The sequence below is a fragment of the Tachypleus tridentatus genome, chromosome 9, assembly GCF_004210375.1.
Source record: "Tachypleus tridentatus isolate NWPU-2018 chromosome 9, ASM421037v1, whole genome shotgun sequence".
Taxonomy (NCBI): Eukaryota; Metazoa; Arthropoda; class Merostomata; order Xiphosura; family Limulidae; genus Tachypleus; species Tachypleus tridentatus.
The window spans coordinates 115,142,847-115,170,778 of record NC_134833.1 but is presented as its reverse complement, the minus strand read 5'-3'; the positions used below and the strand labels follow the sequence as shown (position 1 = coordinate 115,170,778).

Sequence of the window (27,932 nt, the reverse complement as noted above, 5' to 3'; positions counted from 1 at the left end):
GGCATTGTTTGTCTACACGGAAATTACTCGTGGTGAAAAAGTAGAAATTGTGTATATTATCATTTTAAATACGTTTTGTGGGTGTAATGTTTTCTAAAACAGCTATAGGTGTTGCTGCTGGAGTATGTGGAACTCTTTTTGTTGGTTATTGTATTTATTTTGATAGAAAAAGAAGAAATGACCCTCTTTTCAAGCAAAAATTGAAAGAAAGTAAGTACATTAAACTCAAAATTATGGTTATTTTTAATAATTAGTTAGGCTTAACTAGACTCCAGCAACTGCAGCGACTTCAATCTTCATACTATTAATATTGAAAGCATTCTCTGTAAAACTAAAAAGCCGATGATGAGCTCCAAAGGTTATTATCTGTAGACTTTAGTATACTAGTATGAGTAAGGTTCCTAATTTTAATACAACTTCACCAGTTTGTAAGTTATATAATTTAATAGTGATACCAAAAATTAAGAGTGTTAGTATTAATTTTCTCTGTCACAGTTTTTATTGTAATTTGTATCAGAATTGTGTATAAATATATTTTTGTTGGCCTACATCCCTTTGATATTCAGATAATTTTATAATCTTTCAGTTTGACAATTTATCATCAAAATTTACAATTTTATCTTTAACAATTTAATTATTTGTAAAATTATTTCCAACAAAATTGCTGGGTTATTGGTAGAACACTTGGCATTATTTTTACTTTCTATTTGAATGTTGAAATTGGTTTAAGATAAAAGTTCTTCATATTCTTCAGTTATATTAATAAAACTGAAATATTACTTTAACCTTCTTATTTGTTTTATAATATTTCAGATGATTAGCAGTGACAGTAATTTACCAGCTAAATTAATTTTTATTTATTGTTTTCACTGAGTAGTGACATTTTAAACTTATTGCATGTGATGCTTCATTCTTTATTTATATTTCTTCCATACTTAGGTTTTTAATGAAATCTCCTTAAAGACCAAAATTATTCTAAATCATCTTTTTCTTTCATGTTAACCATAAACACTACAGTTTTGATGTTTTAAGATAAGAGAATTCTATCAAACTTCTTAATTAAATGCTGTCCCAAGAGTATTATGGGTCTGGTTCAAAGACTATCCCAACCCCCTAACACCATAAAAAAAAAAAAAATTCTTTCCTGCCTTATGAAAATTCCTAAACAGGTCTTGATTAATTTTCATTTTTTTATTCATTTTAATAATAGCCTCAGGTAAAGGAAGACAACAGAAAATATGCTGCTTTGCTTCTGTGTAAGAGAAGCTTGCATCTGAAGATCTTTTGTGAATGTAGCAAAGGAGATTACTGGAACCCTTTGTTTCAAAGTCAACATGAGAGATTAAATTTTAAAAATTAGCAAGAAACTTGATCTTTTTCTCAAAATTCTCAGAGTTTAAGTTCTCAAAACTGCTACTTGCTAATTTTCGAGCATGTCTTTTTAGGTCTTTGCCATTGTGATTTTAATTTTCTGCCTATCAAAATATCACACATTTCTCTGACTATACTTATTCATTGTATCATCCATTTATGTTAACATGGTGCCCAAGACAAAGTTAGTTATTTTGTTCTTCTTCTAACTGCATGAAATTTTCTGATATTCCATTGTGTAAAGCAGCAACTTCTGATGCAGTGAATCCAGAAGACTGCAATCCTGATAAAGTGACTCAAAGTACATTTAACTTTTCAATATCATGGCTGTGATCCTAACATAAACATAACTCTTGATAAGAAAGTATATCATATTTCAGTTGAAACAACAGGTGAAGATTCTGAAATTTTTGTTTGAAGTTATTACCTTCCAACTTAATTTTTGACAGAAGAGTGTATATAGCTTTTATTGTGTCAATAACACTTCTAACATGATTTCATAGTGGCTGATTGTCTCTACCTTTGCTAGACATTTTGTTGTATTAGGAATCTTAGTGTAATGCTAATATACATTTTCAGCACATCCCAATGAGTAGTAGAAGCAGAAGACATGGCCTAGAATATGTGAAAAATTCAATAAATAGAACAACCATTGCATGAGTTTTTCCAACAAGGTTCAGTAAGCAAGCTGTGTGTAAGATGAAAGACATGCTGTGTTAGCTACTGAATTCAGTTTTGCAAGTCTTTATGGTGTATGTTCCTTTCATAAGCTTCTGAAAAATGATTATAGCTATACTTATTATAAGACATTAGAAGAGTATATAGCAACAGTATTCTAACCACACTATGTTTATAATATACATTACCAATGATGCATTTTGCTGAATCTGTATGTCTGTACATCAGTAGGGATACAATAAATAAAGCAGTAGTTGAATATTATTTACATAAGCCATTTGATACAATAACAATTTCAATCCTTGTAAGCTCCTAAGGGACAAGATAATGAATATAATATTTAAAAATGCAATAGGTTTATTCTAATGTTTTATGGCAAGTAAGGTTGTAATATTTTTTTGCAAGCTTGTGAAAGATATAGATGCGATAATGATGGTTATTGTTAGTGTGTCAAATAGCTTATATAAATAGTGTTCAGTTCACTGCTGTGTTTTTTTTTGTATCCCAGCCAGCCTGTTGAACTCTTAATTGAGCAAATGGGCTTTCAGGAATGACAAATATAATGTGATTGGAATACTATTATTATACAATCTTTTAATTGTTAAAAATATCTAAAGCACTAGATAAAGAATTTAGTGTTTGAAAATGTAATAGGCCTAATATTAATGTCTTATGACAAGTATAATTGTAATACCTTTCCTTGTTTGGATATACACATCAATGAAACAAAAATCTAGAAAGTTTTGGATGACCTTTGGTCAATTTTTAAATCTTCAACATATAATGTCTGAGATACTCATTCTGTTTGGAAGAGGTTTAGAGCACAACCAAACACAATAAAGAAGTACTTAACTTTTCTAACCTTATTGTTTATCGTTTTAGTAAACCTACTTGTAAATTAATTTTGAAAACAACTTAAATATATCACATTTGCAATACTGGTTTTTCCATGTGATTTTGCAATATTCTTGTCCTGATGTCTCATTGGTTATTGGATGTGGCAGATATGGCATAATTGATATTTGATATTCTTACTTGTTGATACTTTTAAGTTCTTAGAATTTAATTATTGTGATTCTGCTCCAATTAGGATTAGATACACACACTTTTGTCCTTCATTATATGTTAACTTGAGAATGTAATATTGTTTCCCTTATCCCAGTTATTTCTGCTGATTCACAGGTGAACATACAGCATAACCTTACTTTTCTCTCCCCCTTAACTGATATCTGCATCAATGTAGATTCTTTTTTCCTTTTAGATTTTTGCTGACTCTCAATTGCCATGCCATCCCTAACCTTGAGACTCTCCTGTGGTCTATGATTCTTCCTTATTCCTAAAGTACAATGCTTAGAGTCTCTTTCAGCTTAGGAATCTTCTTCACCATCTTTAATTATCTATCTTGGCCAGTTTGACTTTGTCTTTTACTTGTTCAACTTCAATTTCCTTGGATGACGTGCCATACTGTGTAAAATTAGACTTCTTCAGTTCTCTCATTTTTATACCAGGGAACTGCATTTGGTGCTTTTCAGTCAACAAAATGTTTTTTTGGAAGTTCTTCAGCAATTGTCTATACTCCAGGTAGATTTGGGGGAGGTTCAGCAAATTTCTCATCCTTGTTAGTATGATCAGGTCCTCTTCCATTCTACATGTTATATTGTGGACTTCTAGCATTCACTTGAATATTTCTCTGGTATACCATATATTAAGGATCTTGAAAATGACTTGTTTCTCAAGCCATCCAGTGACTTTTGCAATTTGAGTACATTTGGATTTCAAAAGACCCTTGAACTACATAAGTGATCTCTTGAGGGTTTTCTTTGTCTTCAAAAACTCAAGACTTGTCTGTTTTCCCACTATGACCTGAGGACTTTGAGCTCACTAGGTTTGCATTTTCACATTAATATGAATTATTTGTGTCTCTTACTTCATCCCAGGTGGCAGGTTTTGCAGCAACTTTCTTCTTCATTGGGTTGCCTGGTTAGGCTGTCTAAGTGTACATTAACTCTCACTCTGAATCTGATTTATTTGGGAGCTTTATCAATTTGTTAGCTAGGTGAGCTTAGCAGTTTTCATTACATCTGAGATGGAAATTTCTATTGTGCAAGGCCCTCACATCTCTCTTTCTTTTGGTGATTCAACCCTCTGTAGCCCCTTATTCATCTAGATCTACCTATTTACATTCTTTTAATCATATCAACATGAGTGATGTTCCAATATAATATCTTGTTTTTTGACTTGCATTCAAAACTTTATTGAATGACTATTTTATAAATTTAGGTCTGTAAATTTGGTATTGAATTGTAGATTATAATTCAGATTTTATTTTTATATATTAGTTAATTTCATAATTTAAAAATTTATATGTATTAGAAAAGCAAACATCAATTTTTGTGTCGCATGGTATGTTGAATGCAGTACTCATTCAAATGAGATGTTTGTGATGTCCAAATACAAAGTTTGTAGTTCTATATGAATTAGGTACTCAAATTACCAATATTGACAAGCTAGAATTTAAAATTAAAAATCATATTTGTTCTATTTGTTAAGATATTGCTATGTTTACTGAATCAAACACAGTGGCCTCACCCACTCCTTTCCATTTTTGGAAACATCTTCCTATATACACCTACTTTTGTTTAGGACATGTGAATAATCAATCAAAAGCTGCAAATGATCCCCCACTGACTTTTTTAGCCATTTTGAAGTATTAGGATGTCAGTTTCATTTTTATGGTACAAGATTTCAATCTGGTAAGGTGTATTAAGTGTGCTTAAAATTTCATTTTTTTAAACCTAAATACAGCATAGTTACTAAGCTTAGTAAATTATAAAGGAATTCTATGGCACTGCTTTTGTAATTTATGATGTTTTGGTTATAAAATTTATGCATAAACTTTTAAAAAATGTTTTTTCACGCCCTCCAGTTGTGCAATTTGATAAGGCTTGGCAACCTACAGCAAGCAGCAAACAAGTACAGAGTTTGTAACTAGAAGAGATAATTGTTTGCTGTGCTTCTTTATTTACTTTTCTAAGTAATTTGAACAATAACTGAAATTTAAGAATTATTTGTAAATGGTAATGTATCTACACATAATATAACTTAATTGTGACTATTGTACAAAATGCTAGTCCATTAAAACACAGCCAAGACAGGCCAGCTTTATACTCTTAGATACAGTAACATAAGTGCATGTGCACCATGCCATTGCAACTTCTGTAATGTTAACCAGGCATGGCTGGAAGGTCAGCATAATAAAAATAATAAATAAATAAAGTTATGAAATTTAAAGTGTTTACACTAAACATTTATGTTTGGGATTCATTATTTATAGTTATTCTAAAACAAAAAAATATAATTTTCATTTATTTCCTAATTTTTTTATGGTTGTTACAAGGTTGGTCAAATTGACCAAACATAAAGAGATCCATTAGTGGAACTAACAGATAAAATATAAATTTTTTTTTTTAATGTTTGATAGTTATTGTGACAGTTCCTAGTGCCATATCATGATGTCTTTGGATGTACAAGCTAGAAATCAGGTTTTGATACCTGTGTGTGTAGTTTTGTGTTCAATTACAAACAAATATCTGGAAACATTATGAAGATTTTGCATGCCAAGTTTGAAAATTTAGTGATTCATAAGTGTTTTAAATCTTAGAATCAAAATTGATTTGTGTGTTGGATAGTCAACATATGAAAAGGAAAAAATGTATGAGAAAAACATTTCTTGAAACTTAATAAAAGAAATATGATATTTTACTTATGTAATGTTTACTGGGAATCTGCAGAATTCATGAAGATATGCTTACTAATTTAAAAGTTATTGCACAAAAACTATAACAAGTACAAAATAGTTATGAGCTTGGTCCTTGGTCCATGCTGAAAAGAGTTAAGTGGTCTGTGGCAAGTCAGTGGAATAGAGCAAGTCATCTTTTGCTTTCTTTTACTTCTCTCCCTTCAATATTCCACTTTTCTCAGTGTTGGTGGCTTGCTTGATAGTTTTAGGAAGTCTCATTGCTTCCTATTGGTTAACTCAGTTCTTGGTTTCTGTTCCTTCATCTTTTATTGATCCATGAGCATCTTCCTTTCTCATCTTGGAAGTCCAATTTATGTCAACATTAGATGTCACCATGATGTGCCATATCTTTATGAGTGGCTTTTATGTGATCCTTTGCAAGATGAGTAAGTTTTTTTTGCATAATAATTTGTTATCATAGTTAATTTTGCCTCTGGCTATCAACACCTCTTAGATTAGATCTTAAGTAAAGTTTCAACTGGAACAGCCTCTTGCTTTGAACTCCCTCTTGTCACCATCACCCAATCATCCTAGAGGCTTTAAGGAAAAAAAAAACTTTTGATCAGCAAGAAATAAAGAATGTTGCCTCAAAGGAAATGCTTGTTTATCATATAATCTGCACTGAGTAGGAGATAACAATGTGTTCAGCCAATTTACATCTCCTTAGTGCCTACTGTTGAGATGGGTTTTATATATATTTACTCTCCAAGCTGTATCAGACCAACAAAAGATAAGTGGCTAAACACCTGCTGAAGGAGAATGCTGCACACCTATTAGAGTACGGGTACAGTATAATGTTGATTGAATTCTAAGCTTTTGCAGTTCAAATTATTGTTTGTAGAGATTTGAACTCTTAAAAAAGCTTATCACATGTACAAAAACTTTAGTGCCTTAGTACAGCTGCTATAGCTATTTGTTCTGTAGAAAGGTATCCGGAAAAAAAATTTAGTTAAGAAAAACTAACGTATGAGGAGCATCTTATTTCTAACTTGAACTTCTCTAAACTAAATATCTCTCACTCAACTACAATAAAATATCAAAAAGACTAAAAATATTGCACCACATGCCTTTTTAAATCTGACAGCAGCTTTACATACTTTTGTCAATTGTGTGACCTGTTTCCATGTTTTCTACTAGTTCCAACCACTGTTTAATTGCTTTAGCTGCCTTTGTGTTTATATTCTAACACCTGTGTTGGTATACTTGCTTGCTAAAGTGGAAAAAAGTTTGCAGAGTTCTATAGGGAATTTAATTGGGAAACAAGCTGACAGAATAAGGAGACAAAATTAACCTGTATATGAACCATGATCACTTATGATTCCTCATGAGGAAGGTTTTGTAAAATACCATTATTTTTATACTTACCTTCTTTTATGCTTGCTAGGTGAAGTCTTGTTCAAAATTGACATTAGAGTCAAAATTCCACCCAATGCTTTCAGTAACCATATCACTTTAAACATTCACATTTATAACAGTTGCACTGGCAATCAACATTCAACCTTCTTTCCCAAAACCAGAAACTTTGATACCAACCAATCTAATGCTTACTTCAGTTTTTGGATTGAAACTCTGAAACCTGACCCCCTCGATGTGGATTCCTCACGTGGTGAGGGGACCTCCCAGGGAAGGTTCTGTTCTGTCTGGTTACCTTCTCTGGGATCTAAACATCCACCCACGTGTTTGCCGTGCATGGTGACCCGTGAAGGGGAGGAGAGGATCCTGGTGGTTGAGGGGTTCAACCCCAACACACCACTTTGGCCTTGAATTCCTGTAGACGGGCGGCCTTTGGGTGGCTCCCCTTGGGTCAGTCGGCTGGTCCACTTCGGCTAGAGTCACCCAAGTACCAGTGTTGGAAGTTCTCAACGGGTGTTGTGGACATTGTGCCTGATGCTGGTGTTTGGGTATAGTGCTCACGAAATCCTGGCATTGCTGCATTGTTCTTGCATGACTTTGCAGTGCTCAATGGTGGGTGGAGTCAGTGGGTACCGAAATTTTTTCTTTTTTACTATGGATCCTCCTTAAAAAATTTAAATAAAATAGTGAAAAAACAGTCAAAGGATAAGCGACCACGTCTTGAAGACTGAACAGCAATCTTCAACATCTGTAACACACATACCTCATTTTCTTATATTACATTCTCTTTCGGAAAAACCTTTAGGGCAATTGTCCCCCTTTTTTATTCAGAAGGGACTAGAGGGACTTGCTGGCTCTCCAAAGTCAGTAAAGAAGCTTCGATTTGGAGACATATTGGTTGAAACATCCACATCCCAACACAGTGAACTCCTCATGTATTCAAAGGCAATTGGGGATATATCTATTGAGGTTACACCTCATGCTACTTTGAATTCATCATGAGGAGTTATTGTTGAGAGGGATTTGAAGAACGTCCCCGAGTCAGAGATTCTCACTGGTCTCTCCACTTAAGGAGTTTCTTCAGTGAGGCACATCTCCACTCGCAAAGATGGAGTTACACTGCCAACAAATACCCTCGTTTTGACATTTACTTCATCACATGCACCTGCCACCATCAAGGCAGGTTATTTCATTTGCAGAGTACGGCCATACATTCCAAACCCTCTCCGATGTTTCCAATGTCAGAGATTCGGCTACTCACAGACATCATGTCGTAGTTCCCTGACATGTGCTCGTTGTGGGGGCAAGGACCACGATGCCTGTGAATGTGACATGGATCCACATTGCGTCAACTGCAATGGTTCTCACCCCTCCTACTTTCGTTCTTGCCTAAAATGGTTGGAGGAAAAAGAAGTGCAGCATTTGAAAACGATTCATACCATTAGTTATCCTGTAGCTCGGAAATTGCTGCCCACCACTCCATCTCAGACATATGCTGCTGCACTTCATTCCACAACTACAGTGGGAGTGCAGACAGATCTCTTTGTGCCTCCAAGAGAATCGTTTTCAAAACAAATGAAAAGCCTTTCGACCTCCATGATTAAAAAGGATGATGAATATACTTCTACACCCATCTCTGTTCCTCCCATACATTCCAACAAACCTCAAGATCCACATCCTTCAGTTTCAAATACAGGCATTTCTTCTGATACATCTTTTTCTCCCACCCTAGGAGGAAAAACAATCATTCGTTCGTGTTCTCAGTCACTGGAATCCGCTTCCAACAAAGACCTGCCCACTCGACCCAGGGCAGGATCCATGGAGGTTGATAGACCTCCTCCTACTAAGGACAGTAAGGAAAAATGACGTGGTTGTAAACAGAAGGGTTTTCCAGCCACTTCACCTACCCGTCATTAAAAATGGCCACCTTGATACAATGGGACTGTTGAGGTTTACGTTCTAATCTGGATGATATCAAAACACCAATTGCTTCCTACCATCCTGTTTGTCTTTCCTTACAAGAAACATTTCTCAAACCTGCTGATACAGTCACCAATCGGCAGTTTTCTCTGTACAGAAATGACAGGCTGTGTGATGGACGAGTACATGGAGGGGTGGCACTATTGGTTGATCAGCATGTGCCCACCCTGTCTTTGTCACTCAATGCATCCTTGGAGGCCGTAGCCAACCGTGTTTCCTTGGGTCATACCATCACTGTTTATTCTCTCTACCTTCCCCTGGAGAGACATATGATCATTCAGACCTTGATGCTCTCGTTGAACAGTTGTCGTCTCCTTTTCTGATCCTGGGGGACTTTAATGGACATCATCCCCTCTGGGGAAGTGCTGTTATTGATGGGATGGGTTGCTCTCTAGAGTGTATGCTCTCTGATCACAATCTTTCTCTTTTCAATACTGGTTCTTCCACTTACTTTCATGCACCTAGTCAGTCCTTTACCGCTATTGATCTCTCAGTTTGCTCCCCTTCATTATTCTCCCATTTTTCATGGAGGGTTGACAGTAATCCACTGGGCAGTGATCATTTTCCTATCCTTTTGAGAGAGACTGGCCATGATTGATGCCATCCTACCCGCGTGCCTCAGTGGAAGCTGGATCAGGCAGACTTGTCCACTTTCACTGTTCTCGCAGAACTTGATCCTGCCATCGTAAATCAGCCATCAATAGACTACTGTGTGGCAGCGGCAACTGGCTGAATTGTACAAGCAGCTGCTCAGTGTATTCCTAAAACCTCAACACGTTTTCCACAATATCCTCGTCCATGGTGGAATCGTGCTTGCCACTTAGCACAGAAGGGTCAAAAACAGGCCTGGGATACTTTTCGTAGATATCTCACACTTTCAAACTGTGTCGCTTTCCAACGAGCCTGTGCACATGCTTGGTGGGTAAGATGTTAAAGCCAGATGGAATCTTGGATTAAGTTCACAACTAACATATCTTCTACCACCAGTTCCAAGATCATATGGGACAGGATTCGAAAGGTCAATGGGCACTACAATTCTGTCCCCCTCTCGATCTTACTCTCTGATGGACAGGAGATGGCTGATGTCCAGAGCATCGCTGATACTCTAGGTGAAAGCTTTTGTCGGGTATCTAGCACTTCTGCTTGTTTTTCCACCTTCTTGGCCATCAAGACTCGGACAGAGCGTTCACCTCTTTCCTTTCGAACTGACTGTTTCTTTGACTATAATTGTCTCTTTACACTGGTGGAACTGAAAATGGCCCTTCATTGGTCTGCCAGTACATCTGTTGGACCTGATGATGTTCATTATGACATGTTGCACCATTTATCTCCTGCTTCTCTTGATGTCCTTCTGATTGTCTTTAACTGGATCTGGCAGGAGAATGTTTTTCCTGATGCCTGGTACCAGGCTATTATTTTACCTTTCTCTAAGCCAGGGAAAGATCCCAAGATTCCTTCAAACTACCGTCCAATTGCTTTGACGAGCTGTCTCTGTAAGACCTTAGGAAGGATGGTTAATGCTCGTCTTGTTTGGTTCCTCGAATCAAACAACCTCCTCTCGGCCACCCAGTGTGGGTTTCGACAACAGCACTCCACCACAGACCACGTAATTCATCTTGAAACATCAATCAGAGAAGCCTTTCTCAAATGCCAACATCTAGTATCAATATTCTTTGACATTGAGAAGGCTTATGACACAACATGGAGGTATGGCGTTTTACGAGACCTCCATACATATGGGTTACGTGGTCATTTACCCATGTTTATTAAAAAATTTTTAATGGACAGGAGATTCCAAGTTCGTGTGGGTTCAACACTTTCCTGCTCTTTTGTACAGGAACTTGTAGTCCCTCAAGGCTGTGTTTTGAGTGTCACACTCTTCAGTATAAAGATAAATGCCATCACTGAACAACTCCCTCTCACTATTGCGATTGGGCTATATTTCGACGACATTCACATCTCATGTCAGTCTTCAAAAATGAGATATATTGAGGGGCAATTATAAACTGACCTCAATCATGTACTGAAGTGGACTATGGCGAACGGCTTAAACTTCTCTCTCTCTAAAACCGCATGCATGAACTTTTGCCGCCAACAGAGTATTCACCCTGATCCTGAACTTCATATCGGTGAAGTTTTGCTGCCAGTGGTCCCTGAGACCAAGTTCTTGGGGCTTATCTTTGACCGTAAGCTGACCTTTATACCACACTTAAAGCAGCTTCGGGTCAAATGCACAAGAGAACTGAACATCCTCCGTGTCCTCTTTTCTACCAGTTGGGGAGCAGATCGATGTTCAATGTTAAAGGTATATCATGCTCTTATTCGATCAAAACTCGATTATGGATCAATGGTCTATGGCTCTGCCAGACCCTCGGCCTCAAAGATGCTGGATCCCATTCATCACCAAGGACTTCGACTCTGCATTGGGGCTTTCCATCCCTCTCCAGTTCAAAGCTTGTACGTTGAATCTCATGCACCTTTGCATTTGCAACTATTTTTACAATATTCTTCGAAACTTCATTCCTAAACAAAGCATCCCACCTGGGGATGTGTTTTCCTTCCTCTGTGTGCCATACTTTTTCAGAATAGATGATCTGCCATTGCTCTGTTTGGCTTTCGCATCCGGGCGCAATTGGATGAATTGGGTCTGTCCTTGGATAACATTGCAGATTCCACAGGTCAGCCCATCCCACCATGGCTTATTACAGCCCCCAAATGTGACCTTTCTTTCAGTCATTTGAAAAAGGCAGATACTCCAGATTGGAAGTACCATCTTTTATTTAATGAACATTTTTCAAACACTCATTCCGTTCCCATTTATACAGATGGATCCAAATCAGGTGATTCTGTGGTCTCTGCTATGATTTGCTGCAGTTCGGTAGTTGCACGCAGAATCCCCTCTACAGCTTCTGTGTTCACTGCTGAACTGTATGCCATATCTCTTGCCCTGGATCATATTGCAGCTGAGCAGTATTCCAACTGCACTATTTATACTGACTTGCTTAGTTCTATACTGGCCCTGGAATAGCTACACGTTTGCTCACACCCTGTTCTCGCTGATATTAAAAACCGACTGGCCCATTTCTCATTAACTGCTACTTCTATCCAGTTTTTCTGGATACCAGGTCATGTTGGTATTCACGGGAACGAGCTTTCTGACATGGCAGCTAAATCTATCTGCTCTGGCACTATCACCACTGTGCCTATTCCGTACATGGACGATGGTCTTGTATTCAAGGCTCGGCTCCGTGCCAGCTGGCAGTCCACTTGAAGTGAGCAACGCGACAGCAAGCTTTTTCAAATGAAACCATATATTGGGCTTTGGCCATCTAACTTCCATAAGGTTGGAAGGAGGAAGTTGTTCTAACTAGACTACGCATTGGTCACAGTTTTTTAACTCATCATTTTCTATTATCTGGAACTGATGCACCAATGTGTAGTTTGTGTAACACTCAAATCACTATCAGCCACATTTTACTTTCTTGCCCTTGTTACAATTCTCAATGACGGCAATACTTTAAACGTGTTTTTTCCCAGGGTTTATCTGTAACATTGGACAGTGTTATTGGTGACGGTGACACTGTCCACCTTGATAAAGTTTTTAGTTTTGTAATGACCATTCATCTTTTTAATCTCATTTAAGTGTTGCATATTTATTCATTACACCATTTTAATTGTGGTTCCTTTTTTACAGTTTCATTCACTATAGTTCAATTTGACATTGGAAAATGGCCAGAACATTAAATAAATCGACACCAGGACTGGAAAGGCCAACTTCAGGTGACTAACACTGCTGTTTGAACTATTCGTTAGTCATTCTGGCGAGTTGTTATTACACTTTTGCTGTATGCCATTTAACACTTTTATTACTTTACCTTTTAGTACTGGCCATAATGACACGTAACCCGGAACCAGGACTGGAAAGACCAACTTCAGGTGACTGATGGTGGTTCTTATACTTACCTGTTAGTCTTCCTGGCAAGTTATGATCATTACCATTCTGCTTCAGGAAGTCCTTTACAACTTTGTAGACTGGATGTCAACATTGGTTTTATGCCATTTTCTGTTTTAATTGCTGTTTTGTTTTTACCTTCATTTACTTTTACAAATTTTACTCCATTTACTTTTACCTTTCTATTGGACATTTGGCTACTCATTATTACGATTTTGCTATATGTCTTTTAAAACTTCTATTATTTTACATTTTGATAATGGCTGCTATGACACATAACCCGGAACCAGGACTGGAAAGGCCAACTTCAGGTTACTGACGGTGGTTCTTGTACTTACCTGTCAGTCTTCCTGGTGGGTTATGATCATTACCATTTTGCTAGAGAAAGTTCTTTACAACTTGTTTTACTCTGCTTTCTCTCTTAACATTGTAGACTAGGTATCAACATTGGTTTTATACTTTTTCTGTTTTTCAATGATGTTTTGTTTTACCTTCATTTCCTTTTATGTATTTTACTACATTTACTTTATTTTTACCTTTTTACTGGACTTTTGGCACAGATAGCCTAGCTGCTTTGTGCCATAAAACACTAAATCAATCAACAAAACTGAAACCTGACATACTCAAATACATATTTTAACTAAAACAAGACTTGGAAATGTAAGAAGCAGTGCTGTTCTTGGATTGATGGATTGTTCATGAAGAACATAGACAAACTTTGATGTTTTGAAAATTATCTGTAGAGCACTTGCACTTTTCTAGGATTTTTTTATGGGGTGGGGTCTGATGTATCTTGCTTTTGATCACTGTGCTTGTTCTTGTAGGTAATCATGATGGGAATTGTACTTGAACATAATTTCTCCATCCATATATTTGAAAGTAAAATGCTAGGTTTGGACTGACTATGGGAGAAGTTGAAAGACATGACTAATATGTGTATGTATGAATGAACCTATGAAAAACCATGTGACCTTGTGTGTGTGTGTGTGTGGAAGTCTATAATCTGTGAAACTTGGTTATTGTCCTAACTTGACAAAGTGTAAAAAATCATATTTAGCAGTCACATAATATGAGAATGTTTCAACAGTTTTTTACTCAAAATATTTTAATTTATATTTAGTAATCATGTAACATTTATTTGTTGCAATCCACAAGGAAAATAAAATTTTAACTTTAACTTATATATAGCTTCAAGGAATCTTACTGTAAACATCAATTTCTTGTCAAGTTCTTGAAACTTTTCTGCCCATCTTTAAGTATAAATTATATATTTGCTAAAAAAAGTTATCATCCCTAGAAAATATAATACTTGTCTTGTTTTCCCTTGTGGTTTTATTACTAGAGCAAGTTTATACAAGAATATATCCCTCCATGAACCTGATTTCACTGGAACTGTTTTAACCCCTGTTTGTATGGCAAAGTTAGCAATAGCAATAACATAAGACATACTTTTTAGTTAGTTAACAGTGTTTTACAAATTTTACCAAATATTTAATTTTCTATTGAATTTTTTTAGGGAGAGCTAAAGCCAAAAAACAAAAAGAAGAATCTAAAAAGGGAAGTAGCAAGGTATGCAGTTTTTAAGTTCTATTATTTCCTGAATAATAAGCAAAATAATTAAAGTTTTGCAAACAGTTTATACAGTGTTAAAGCAAAATTTTAGTGGAACAATTATAATTGTTAAATAATTATCTAACTGGAATGATTGAACTGATGACAACATCTGAAGAAAGATGAAATCTAGCTCCATTAAAGTATTGATGGAATATATCTGTGCTGTATAATTCTGTTTTGTTTTGTTTTTTGTTTAAATAGTTATGTTCCTTTGACACTGACATTTGAAAAAGTAAGAAAATAGTTTATTTAAATATGTAATATGCTTCTGGCAGATATATTGAACATTCCAATTAATGAATGAGCCACATAGATATAACAGTTTGGTTTCTTTTTGATACACAAATATAACATATGTACATATTTTTTTTCTGATTTATAAAATTACTAATAACACTAAATATAATTACTTTTAACAACAGCTTCCAGATTTGAAAGATTATGAAGCAGTTCAGAAATTTTTTATCCAAGAAGTTCAACTTGGTGAAGAATTATTGGCACAAGGTATGAAGGGTTTCTTCTTGGAAATTGTTTGGCATTATTCTTAAACCTGTTTTGTTTTTGAAATTGCTCTTTTATTCAGTTGATTATTATTTGAGATATCTTTATAGTGAAATATAGTTTTTCCTTTTGTATTATGTACTGCTAAAATAAGGCTGCAGTGAATGATCTCACCTTATCAACATTCTTGACCCTGAACATTCTGTGAGAGGTGTTAGAATTGATCTGAATCATATCAGTACTGAAATAATAAATAACACAATGTTAAAATAGCTATACAATTAAAACAATTTAATTAAGGTCAAGATATGACTACTAAGATGTGACTACATGTTTCAATTTTGCAACGTTATCTTCAGGAATGAGTTTCAAGATATGATTATATGTTATTTAGGCTTTATTTTTAGTTAAATAGAATATATGATTTTTTAGAGGTTTACAATTCCCACATGAACATTTTAAAAAAGGTCACTCCACCTTTTTGTGTAAACATTTGGCAGACCTTCATCTCTAATACATGATCTTTTTTGTATTTAATTAATTCAAAGGATTCTCGAATATTATTAGCTATAGTAGCTTTTGGTTGAGCTAATATTATGGTATTTTTTTGCAATAATACTCATGTCAGTATTAGTTGATGTACTCAATTCATCTCGTATGGGAAAACATAAGGACCTTCAGGGAATAACACAGAGAGACCAACTCCAAACACCAACTATCCTATGTCATTTCCAGGTACATGCCTCAGGATATATGATAGGCTTGTTAACCCTTTCACTATAGGCATCTTTTTGTGCATGTTTCAAAGGTTTACTGAATCATGTTCAAAATTTAATTAAGGTAGTTTATTATTATGATATACAATTAAATGTGGCATCACAATGTAGCTAATAATCCAAAATCTTAATATTTTATATTTTAAGCTCTTGCTTTCTGGATATTCCATCTTTCCTCATTTATGTATCATCCCTTTGAGAAAAGTAAATATAAATTACTCATAATATTGTCACTACTCAGGCAAAGCATAATATTTATAGCCTTTAATCTTATTTGCTTACACAGCCATGTCCACCTATCAGAACCTTTGTTTTCTTCTGATATTTGACATATCATTTATTAGCAACAGAAAGTCAAACTTGTCTACTCAATGACATGTTGTTTTCTGTACAGAGAATTGCCTATTTCCCTTCCATTTCAAACATTTACGTGGGAAAGAAAGCAATAAGCTTAGCTGAACTTTTAACAGCTGTTGCATCATAGTTGTGAAGCCAGAAAAACTGTGATAGTTAAACAACATTGTCTGCTTTTGTGTGTTTTTTGCGTTATTTAATTAAGTACAAAATTAACTAGAGCAGTAACACCATTAGTATAAAAAATGTTAAGTTTCAGTGACAGTCAACAGAAAAAAAAACAACAAAAAACAAATAAGTACTATATTTGTTTTTTCATGTGCATTCTTTATTTGCTATTATAAAAGTAATTAAAATGAAACATTTTAGGCTAGTTTAGGTAAAATTAATTAATTAGTATTATTAAAGAGTGCTATGCAAGAGAGAATGCATTGAAAAATTAAGCTCTCATAGATTTTTTGAAAATTATCTAATATTATAATTTGTAGTAATTTGGGTAAAATTACACAAAAATAACTAGATATAGTAATATTGTTAAATAAATGAAAAATAGTCAAAGCTTTAACTTTGAGCTTGGTGTAAAATTTACTACAACATTAAAATATGCTTACTACATGTAATGGTATTTAGGCTTAGGTATATTTCAACTTACTGGTAAATTGTAAAACCGGTTAAAAACATTGTTTTATGAAATAAGTACAGTCTAGTTCAGTGGAAGAATGGGACTTTTTGGAATGGAGGGCTTATTTTTAAATAAGGTAAGGGCAATTTTGTTTGCTACAACTATTAATTTGGCTCTAAGGCAAGTTTTAAACTAGGATTAAACAGTGATGAGGGCCAGGATAAATTAAGTGTAAAAAGAATGAGACAGAAAAAGTTTAACACAGGAAATGAGTATAGACAAAGTTATAAGGGTCGGCTCAATCATTACTGTTGTTATGTTAGAAGTATAGGAAATAAAATAGATAACTTTAGAGCACTGGTAAGAATAAAGAATTTTGATATAATGGGAATAACTGAAACACAGTTAAATGTAGATGATTTTTGATAACAGTAACTTCTTTGGAATACAGGGTTACAAGCTATTTAATAGGGATAGAGTATTGAAAAGAAAGGAATGGCTTTTTATGTAAAGTATGAATTACATCCTATTAATATTGAGAATAGCAGAGAGATTGAATATGTTTTGGTTTCTGTTAGTGGATATAAAGAGAGAAGGCTTTTTAGTGGGAATTTGTTACAGATCACCGGATGAAACTGATGAAATTAGAAACTTTACAATGAGATTAATATTTTAGCTATTAATGAAGTCATAATTATGGGTGGTTTTAATTTCAAGCATATAGAGTGCAAAATGCTAGAGTCAAATCATGAGTTTGGGAAACTGTTCAAAAGGCTTTCTTCACCAATTTGTCAAAGAACCTACTAGAAACAATGCCATATTTTACATTTATTGTTAACCTAGAATATATAAATGATCAAGAGGGTGGAAGTTGGGAAACATCTTGAAGCAAGTCATCATTATTCCATTAGGCTCTATTTTTTTCCATGTGAGGATAAATAATATTTTAGTTACAAATTTAAAAAAACTAATTTTGAAAGGACACAACAACAATTATCTATTGTGAATTGGGCAGCTAAGATATTTGGAATTACTGATCAAATGAGGAAAATTTTTAAATATTTAGGATAAAAATATTTCTTGTTTTAAAGAAAAGGGTGGTTGCAAAAAAACAGGTTGGTTCATAAAGAATATAAAAATCATAACGAAAGAGATGTATTATAAATTTAAGAAATTTAAATTGACTGGTATTACAGAAGGTATAGTTGATAGGTAGAAACAAGATGTCTACAGTAATTCTGAGTTGGTTAAGAAACAACTGGGAAGATTAAGGAGCAATAAGGCTCCTGGGCCAGGTAATATTTTCTCAAGGGTTTTGAAAGAGGTTAAAGATTGATGTGTGAGCTATTTACTTCTGTATTTTGTCAGCCCTCTAATTAGGATAAATAATTTATTTCCAACTTAAATCAGAAGATTGAAAGTCAGTAATGTAACTCCTATTCTTGAAGGAGGTGATAGAAACCTATTAGTGTTACATAAGTTGTGGAAAACATTTTGGAAAGTTTGAAAAAAAAAGTTTATTTGCAAATCATTTAACAAAGTCTAGTCTTACTGGATAGACAACATGGTTTCATAAAGAGAAAATATTGCTGGGCAAATCTTTTGATATTCTTTGAAAAGGTTATTGTTTATGTATATGATGGGTAAAAGTGTAGATTTGGTGTATCTGGATTTTCAGAAAGTATTTAATAAGGTGCCACATAAGAGGCTTGTTAAAAAAAAAGTCTTTTATAGATGTGGGGAATAAGTTAGGAAATTGGATGGAAAAGTGGCTGGATGGAAGAAATTAGAGGGTTATTACAAATGGGAATTTAGTCAAACTGGATTATTGTCAGAAGTGGGATACCTCAGTGCTTTGTTTTAAGATCTTTGCTTTTTTTTATTTACACCAATGACATAGAGGAAAGAACGGTCAGTAAATTACTCGAATGTGCTAATAGTGTCTTTGATGTTTGTTGTGAGTAATGATTTTGAATCACTTGTTATGTGGGAGAATATTTCACACTTGTCAATCAGCATTATCAGAACTTTGTGTGGTAAAATTATGTGAGTATAAACAAATAAATGTAATTCTTCTTGGAACTTTTACTGACAGGTATATAAATTCACATTTACTATAAGTCAAATATATATGTGTATGTGTGTATACATATAATTCTATATTTTTGTTTGTGAAATTGCATTTTGGTCCATAGTTTTGGAAAGAGGAACATTTGAAATCTTTTTTTTTGCAGTGGCCCATTGGGAGACTTGAATTTTTCTTTTCTATTCATTTACCTGATGCAGTCATATTAAAGACAAATTTGTTTTTTCTTTATTTTAAATTGAGATAAAAAGTATAAGTTGTGATTACAGTCATCTTGTATATATAAAGTACAAGTATGGTGTTCATGTTCTTTGTTTGTGGACTAGAGTAGTTCAAGTATTTTGGTTGTGCTTCCTTATTGTCCCATGTTTTGTTAGAAAATTATCATTTGTACATTTGATAATTAGAGTACTTGTTTTCATTGTGTGTTATAAGAAAACTACAGATTTTACAAAATCTGTTTTTTTTAGGAGACATTGAAAATGGTGTAGAACATCTGAGTAATGCAGTTGCAGTATGTGGACAACCACAACAACTTCTACAAGTTTTACAACAAACCCTCCCACCCCAAGTGTTCCACTTGCTTATACAGAGGTTGCCTGTTGTGAGTCAGGTATGAGTTAGCATTCTTGTGAAATATTTTCCTTATAACTTGGTTGAGGGTTTGTTTTTAATCAATGCTTCATTATTTTAATTTTTACAGTAATGTGTATGCTACTAATCACTGTTTGGATTTTTAAGTAAATATAAAATTAAGGCAATATTTTAGAAATGCATCTTGTAATATTTTGTTTTTTTGGTAATTTTTAGTTTGAGGTGTATATGTTGATAATGGTTAGTTGAAGACCAAAATGTTTGTTAATTGTATGCTGACTTATCATTTTTCCACTGTGCATTTTAATAATCTACTATACATTGGCATTGTAATATTGGTTTAAATATCAAGTCATAATTTTACTAGATAATTTAATTTAATTCAGTCCATTTAATGGCACACAACAAAAAAGAAAAACATGCTCCTGCAGTTGGCATGGGGCCCATACAGACTGATGGTAGAGTTGAGGTTACCACACTGTTTACACTAGTCATATAACACTCACAGCAGGCAAGGGGCCTGTAGTGACTGATAGTGAAGTAGAGGTTATATGAGTATCCATACTGGCATCTGAAAGTTAGTCATAACTAAGTCAGAAGTCATAAACCTGATAACACTAGTCCAGATTTCACTTTGCTAGTTTAGAAATTTGGATTAATTATGCAGTCGATCAATGATTATGTCCTTATGTATAAGTTTGTTTTTTCTTTTCAAAATTGTTGTGTATTAATGTTAAACTCAGGGTTTTGTATAAATTAATATTCTTCAGAGCTTGAAAAATGATTTGGACACTAATTGTTAGTGTAGTTTCTATTAATATGGAACTCATAATAATAAGTGATTCTACATAGTGAACAACCTTATATTGTATTGTTGGTCCATTTACTTAATTAAACTAATAGTTGTTAAATTATTATCTGACAAGAAAAAGTTTTTACTTCAACAGATAAATAGTGAGATATGTCAAATTCACAAAATTTATCAAAACATTTTTCATTCAGGTATTTTTAATCTTTACTTGACTTGTAAAGTAGAGTAACTTTCTCAAGTTATATTTTAACATCAGAATTTCTCTTAAAACAAATGAACGTAACTACTTACTGTATAAAACCCCATCATTGCTCTGTGTTTTGCTGTTATTGTAAGCTCTGCATCATATTGTAGATCTTTTCAGTTCTGAAAAAAGGTAAAACTAATATACATAAGATTATGAAAAGTGTATCAGTTCATTTTTTTGTAACTTGTATTAAATGTAAATAACAGTATACTATTATGTTGAGAGTAACTTTATGTAAAAAACAGAGTTAATTTTTAATATTATAATTTTTTATACATCTGATGAAATAATTTAAATGCAAACTTTGTGTAAAACAGCTTATAAAACTACTTTGTTTTGAAATTGTTATTAATTTCAATCTTTTATTATGTAATATTTCTAGAAACTTGCAAGCAGTAGTGGAGGATCAACAATGGTGGAAGATGATGTTGAATAAGCAATAATCTGCCTGAACCTTAGGGTTCCCCAATAATGCATACTAAGTTAGTCATCTAGTAACACGATATAGAATAATAAAATCATGTTGTTTTTTTTCATGTAATTGTATGAGTCCATTTAATGATCATTATTATATTCAAATTACACTTGTTTTTAAATTTCAAAATCTTTACAGTGCAAGTATCATTGGCTAACTTTGACCAGAATTAGTTCTTTTACAAATGCTATAAATATGCTTAATGAGTATAAAGGCTAATGACAAAATCTATGTCAGTAGTGAAGATAATGAATGAATGCTTGTACTTGTTATCTTTAAATGCTGTCTGTATACATGTTATTTTATTATTTTTAAGCAAAAAAAACATGATTAGAGAGTTTGAAACAAAAACTTCTGAAAAGTTACTGTGCACTGCTTTAAAAAAATGGAAAAGTATTTGAAATTGCAGTATCCATTACCAGTTTGTATAGTGCCAAAACTTCATGAAAGTTTCTTGGGCACCAAGAACTTTTGTACATTTATTTTTAATTAGTTTTCCGAACGTAAGTTTTTTTGTTTTTTTAAGTATATAGTAACTATCGTATATGAATGAATCGGACTTTTATGCAAAAGAAATGGTACATAGATAAATAATTTTGAACAGATTAATTGAGGAAAAATAACAGCACCAGGAATATTTCTTTAATTTTTGTGTTTCATTGTCTAGAACAATGACCAAGATGTATAGCCTGTTATGATACTAGGAAAACACACAAGATTATAAGATTGTAAAATTATAATTTTTTTCAGTTTGTTTTTTATATTCATTATAGGTAAAATAATAGTTTTTAGTTTTTTAACCAGGATGTTCCAGTATAATTCAGGCCTTTGAGAAATCGTTGATAGTTAGCAGAACCTCCTACATGTATTTTGGTTTTTGCTTGGTTTGCAAATATATTCCTTATGTTATAGTGTGAAAAGTTACTATTTGCTGAAAGGAAATGACTAGTTATCAAAACAAGTTTTTATGGACATGAAAAACATTTCATACTGTGTAACCTAATGGTTTGTAAGTCTGATATTGTTTACATTGTTAGTTAAAATCATTGATTAACATTGGATTTCTAAATCTTGCTGTTTTTAATGAAGAATAAACAGTATGTAATCCCTCTTAAAATATAATAAAAGGTGTCTAATGACTGTAACTGAGTAGCCTAACATTTTCATTAAGAATAATGAAATATCTCAGAAAATGTTATTTTATGAAGTGACATTTACACTGACTTGCATTTCCAAGATTAATGCCTTTTCATTGGGTAGGTCAAAGTGCACATGTCAAAATCTTTTACAGAGCTACATTCAAAACTTAATTAAACTACTTTGTTATAAATATATTTGAATAAACTTGTCAGCAAAACATAAATTAAGTTTTAATAGTATTTAACTTTTAATTTCTTAATTTTGTAAGGAAATATTTCAAAATATTCACAAACTCCCTAAGACTGAGAATTGTGATATTTTCTCTCTAATTTTTCCCTCTTCCCAAATTTATCTACCATCCCTTCAAGAAGTAAGGAATCAAATGTAAATTACTTATTTTACAGATATCACTCAGACAAAGCATAACATTTACAATATTTAATCTTAATTGTTTACAAAACCATAAACTAGAAAATCAGATTCACTTGTCACATCCATTTTCATAAATTGCCAGTAGATTTCTCTAGTGTTTTATGCTAGATTATTTATAACCAATGTTAAACCAACATAAGCTATTAAATAATGTATTATATTACATTGTTTTCTGCACAGAGACATGTCTTTTTCACTTCTAACTCAAACCTTGTTCCCTTGAAAAACACATCAAGTTTTGGTGACTTTTTAATGGCTCTTATCACATAATTAGAAAGCCGGATAAATTTCAATAATTATAGATCATTGTCTTCTTTCTGCATTTTATTATTCCATCTTTTTAGCTGCAATATTTGAATATATAAAGAAATTAGTGTTGTACTACCATTAGTATAAAACAAATTGAGTTAAGTTTCATTGACGGTAAACAGGAAAGAAAGAGATTCAGGTAAGTACTATACTTCTTGTTTTATTCATGTGTATTCCTTATTTATGATTATAAAATTAACTAAAATGTAAATATTAGAAACTTGTTTTATTAGATTATGTAAAGTAAAGAATAGTAATAACAAAAATTCTTCACAAAATATGCTTGCAAGTAGCTTGTGCATTATGTAATTTGCTAGAGTAATGTGAGCTACACATTTGTCCTGTGATTTACAACGTATAAATAGATGTATACTGTTACAAGCTTTAAGCTATCAGGATAAACAGTTGTGGTTTTGTGTTACAACTTGCTGTCATTCCAGAAAAAGAAAAGGGTAATTTATAAATATTTCCTAATTTTTTATGATGATAACAAGGTTCAAATCAATTGACCCTGTATTGAATTATAGTATAGAACAAAAGAAATCACTTTGCACTTAGAAAAGTCAACATTCTGGCATTGTTTAATTGTGGACAAAATTTTCATATAAAAATTTTAAATAAAATTCCTGATATTTTGTCCACAAAACTTAATTATTACTGGTCATGGTATGTATGTCTACCACTTTGGTTACAAGATCATGTAAAGTACACTAACCTGTTGTGATAGGCTTAAGTAGATGGAAAGTCCAAGCATAATGTATTGCTGGATCTCATCATCATGGAATTATCAAGCTTAAGAAATGAAAGTTATGCATTACCATTTGATTAAGTTTTCATTTTTACTTGAATATTTGATTTTTTTAGCTTCAGGAATGAAATTACTCAATCTCTCCTAAAAATGATAGTGTAACTCATGGATTTATAAGCAATCTAATATTTACAAGATTGTACATTAGGTAATAATGTATTTATAGACTAGCTTATGTAAGTTACTAGTTAGTAAGCGACTTGGTGTTAATGACAGGTATGACACTAATGAAATACTTTAAGTTATAAGACTTAATACCTTTTGTATTGAGCAATAAATAATGAATAAATAATGAAAATTGTCTTAAAGTGATCTTGCCAAGAAAGGCTTAACCCAAGTAGCAGTTGTACATGATTGACTGTTACTTAGGCTCATAATTGGAGCTGACATTAGTAGTTAACATCAAACAATAAGCTAAGTTGCACATCTTTTGGCACAAACAGTTATTTAAATTTTGTTTTGATGCAAATAGAGGCAGGCTTGAGATGTGTTCTCAAGTATGTTTGAAGTTTACAGAAGTAAATTTTCATACAACTGAGAGGGAATTGATATTGTAGTCTTTAGAAATCTCTGAAAACAGTAATTTATCTTGATATTTACTGCCATTGTTTCCAGTTATGCATATATGAATGACATCAATCTTTAATTTTAAAATATCCTTAAGGTTGGGATATGACAATCATGATCAGTTGAAATCTTTTAATTTTAGTTGAACTTGGTAATGGAAATCAGTACTTTGACCAGATCTGAAGTGTGTAATTCATAGTTACTTGTTTGTAATTAGTAAATAAAATTTACCATTTAGTAATCTTATGACATTTATATCACTTTTTGATGTTGCTGAGCATGCACGCATAGAAAGATCCTAAAGTATTTTCAAGCTGTTACTTACAAGTCAGCAATTATTATAAATATGTAGATCTGATCCAGCAAAAATTATTAATATCTTGTGTGATAGAGCTGGGAATACTGAAGCTTTACAGCTGAACACTACCATTTTACATGGGATCCACTGGTCCATCTTCAGCTGTTCCACACTCTAAACTAATTTTTTTTAAAAATGACAAAGAAAAACTGAAAGCCAGCTCTTATCATTTATATACTTGTTAAGCTTTTTTTTAAGCTCGTTTAAATTTACGACCTCTACAACATTTGAAGGCTGATCATCCTGTTAGAAAAATAAAAATGTCTTAGCTTAAAATGACTCCTACTCTGCCAAAATTTATAATTTTGTTTTCTAGTCCTACTTTTCTTACTGTTAAATATGAAAAAGATAGTAGATCAACACTTATCAGTTCCATTTAATTTTAAACACCACAATCAAATTCTTCCTAACTCTTCATTTTTCAAGAGAAAAAATTTGAGAGATTTCAAACTCCTTATATGACGACCCATCGTAGACACCATTCTAGTAACCATTTCCAACAATTTAATGTCTTCCATAAGGTAAGGAGCCCAAGACTGAAAACATTATTCTAAATGTCACCTAACCAGTGACCTGTACAATGAAATTATTTTCACTTTAGACTTGTTTCATTAAAGGGTAGTCCCCTTGGGTCAATCGACTGGTCCACTTGGGCTAGGGTCAACCAAGTACCAGTTTTGGAAGTTTTCAACAGGTGTTGTGGACATTGTATGTGATGCTGGTGTTTGGGTATTGTGCAGTGTCTTTGCTTGACATTGTAGTGCATCCCCTCATTGGGCTCCATGGTGGGGTCAGTGGGCACTGAAATTTTTTTTTTTATTATGGATTCCCCAAATAAAAACTTAAATAAAATATTGAAAAACAGTCCATAGGTAAACGTCCACATCTAGAAGATTCTGAGCAGCAATCTTCAACATCTGTAACACCTGTACCTCATTTTCTGATACAACATTCTCTTTCAGACACTTTTAGGGCAAATACCTTCCTTTTTCATTCAGAAGGGACTTGCTGGCTCTCCAAAGTCAGTAAAGAAGTTTTGATCTGGTTACATATTGGTGGAAACATCCACATCTCAACACAGTTAACTCCTCATGCATTCAAAGGCAATTAGGGATATACCTATTGAGATTACACCTCATGCTACTTTGAATTCAACATGAGGAGTTGTTGATAGGGATTTGAAGAACTTCCCGAGTCCGAGATACTCACTGGTTCAGCTTTAATTGAAATTCATGAATAGACTATGATTGCTCCTTTGTTATTTTACCCTGAAGCTTCGTATTCAAATTATTCAAGTGAGCCATCACGTCGCACAGTAAGTGCAAATCACACTGCCATGACAAAAGTTTCAATTTCAGGGAAATTTTAATCTTACCTTTTTCAACAAGATACTCTTTTATATAAGGAAATAGGGAAGTAAATCGTTCCAAGACTTTTCCTCAACTTTACCACCTAACATTTGCAAAATCATCAAAAGTATAGTGACTGCTTTTCTTCAAAGACTTAACAAACGGCCCGGCATGGCCAAGCGTGTTAAGGCGTGCGACTCGTAATCTGAGGGTCTCGGGTTCGCATCCCGGTCGCGCCAAACATGCGCGCTCTTTTAGCCGTGGGAGCGTTACAATGTGACGGTCAATCCCACGATTTGTTGGTAAAAGAGTAGCCCAAGAGTTGGCGGTGGGTGATGATGACTAGCTGCCTTCCCTCTAGTCTTACACTGCTAAATTAGGGACGGCTAGCACAGATAGCCCTCGATTAGCTTTGTGCGAAATTCTAAAACAAACAAACAAACAAAGACTTAACAAACTGTCTATGGATGAGAGAGCTTTCACTTCTAATATAATTCACGATTTTTACAATTATGACCATCAAATTTTTCAATTCAACACTTTTATACATCTGAACACATAAATTTTCCTGATGCAAAATGCAATGGAAAGATGATGGCAGCGTGGACTTCACATTATTTTTAATTAAATGCTGTTTCACAAGAGAAATAAATCCTAATTTCGCCCCAGTCATGGCGGGGGCACCGTCTGTTGTGACAGTAACCAGTTGTTTTTTTTAATCCAGATTGAATTTTTTGACATTTCAAAAAACTTTTCAAAGTTGTTTTTTCCACATGTTCGATTTCGTAATTTGCAAAGGCCAAGCATTTCTTCCTTCACTTGAAGATCTGAAGTTACGTATCTAATCCAAAATATCATGTGTGCAGTGTTACTAACATCTGTTGACTCATCTAGTGTTAAAGAAACATACAAACAGTCTTTCAGTTGTTCAAGCAACTAATTCTGTCTTTCGCTAACTCTAGCATTCTGTGGACAATTGTTCTTCGACTTAATTGCAAATTATTTACCCTTTTGAAGAATATCATCTTTTATGTTTGAATCCTAATTCTCCAACAGAGTTTCAATTACCACAATCAATATTCTTTCAACTAGTTCAGCATCAAAATATGATTTCTTTTTTTGAGCTAGAATCCATGCTACTTTATAGCTAGCTAACGTAACTAGTTCTATCGATAATAAAAATCTTTTTAGGCCTTTCCTTTGTTCATGAAGTTGTGTTTCCAGACGGTTAATTTCATTCATACGATTTTTGCTATCAACTGGACATTTCACGTCAAATTCGTTGTGAAAATTGTTGAAGTGTTGGTTAAGGTTGTATACTTCATTATTCCTAAAAACTTTGTTACACAAAAGACACACTGGCTTATTATTTGCTTCAATCACTACAAATTTCAACTCCAAACTTCCATTAAATTCTCGTTTCACGTTTTTCCAGTCACGCGCCATTCTCTTTTTGGCAGTAATGCCAGAATCAATCAAATTGTCTTTATTTTCTGAGTGTTCAACATCATCTGGATTGTTTCGTGTTTAAATTATCCACTTATCCAATATTACAGGATTAAAACAATGTATTTAAACACTTGAAAGTTGTACAATAAAAATACGTTTGCAAGCGAATGCAAAACAACGCACACTCGATAACAGACATCTAAACTATACTAGCGTTACAAAATGGGCGGAGTCTGTGGCAATGATGACGACCGCGACATTAGGTATCACTTTTGCAATAAAGAAATAAATGATGGAAAAAGTTGAT

At 33.4% G+C, this 27,932-nt stretch overlaps 1 protein-coding gene across 1 annotated transcript; it reads left to right on the top strand.

The window, feature by feature from the left end:
* On the top strand, positions 1 to 22,358 carry Tom20 (translocase of outer membrane 20). The gene is made up of 5 exons (XM_076456649.1): positions 1 to 210; positions 14,650 to 14,702; positions 15,170 to 15,251; positions 19,557 to 19,699; positions 21,121 to 22,358. Exons 1-5 carry the CDS (start codon positions 87 to 89, stop codon positions 21,172 to 21,174), a joined length of 456 nt encoding a protein of 151 aa, XP_076312764.1. The 5' UTR covers positions 1 to 86; the 3' UTR covers positions 21,175 to 22,358.
* Positions 22,359 to 27,932: the final 5,574 nt, after the last annotated feature.

Bases quoted from the DNA above. Each gene is read 5' to 3' on its own strand.
- Tom20 (XM_076456649.1), top strand. From the start codon at position 87: ATGTTTTCTAAAACAGCTATAGGTGTTGCTGCTGGAGTATGTGGAACT. The intron at 211-14,649 runs GTAAGTACATTA...GAATTTTTTTAG, and splicing joins CAAGCAAAAATTGAAAGAAA to GGAGAGCTAAAGCCAAAAAA. The intron at 14,703-15,169 runs GTATGCAGTTTT...TTTTAACAACAG, and splicing joins CTAAAAAGGGAAGTAGCAAG to CTTCCAGATTTGAAAGATTA.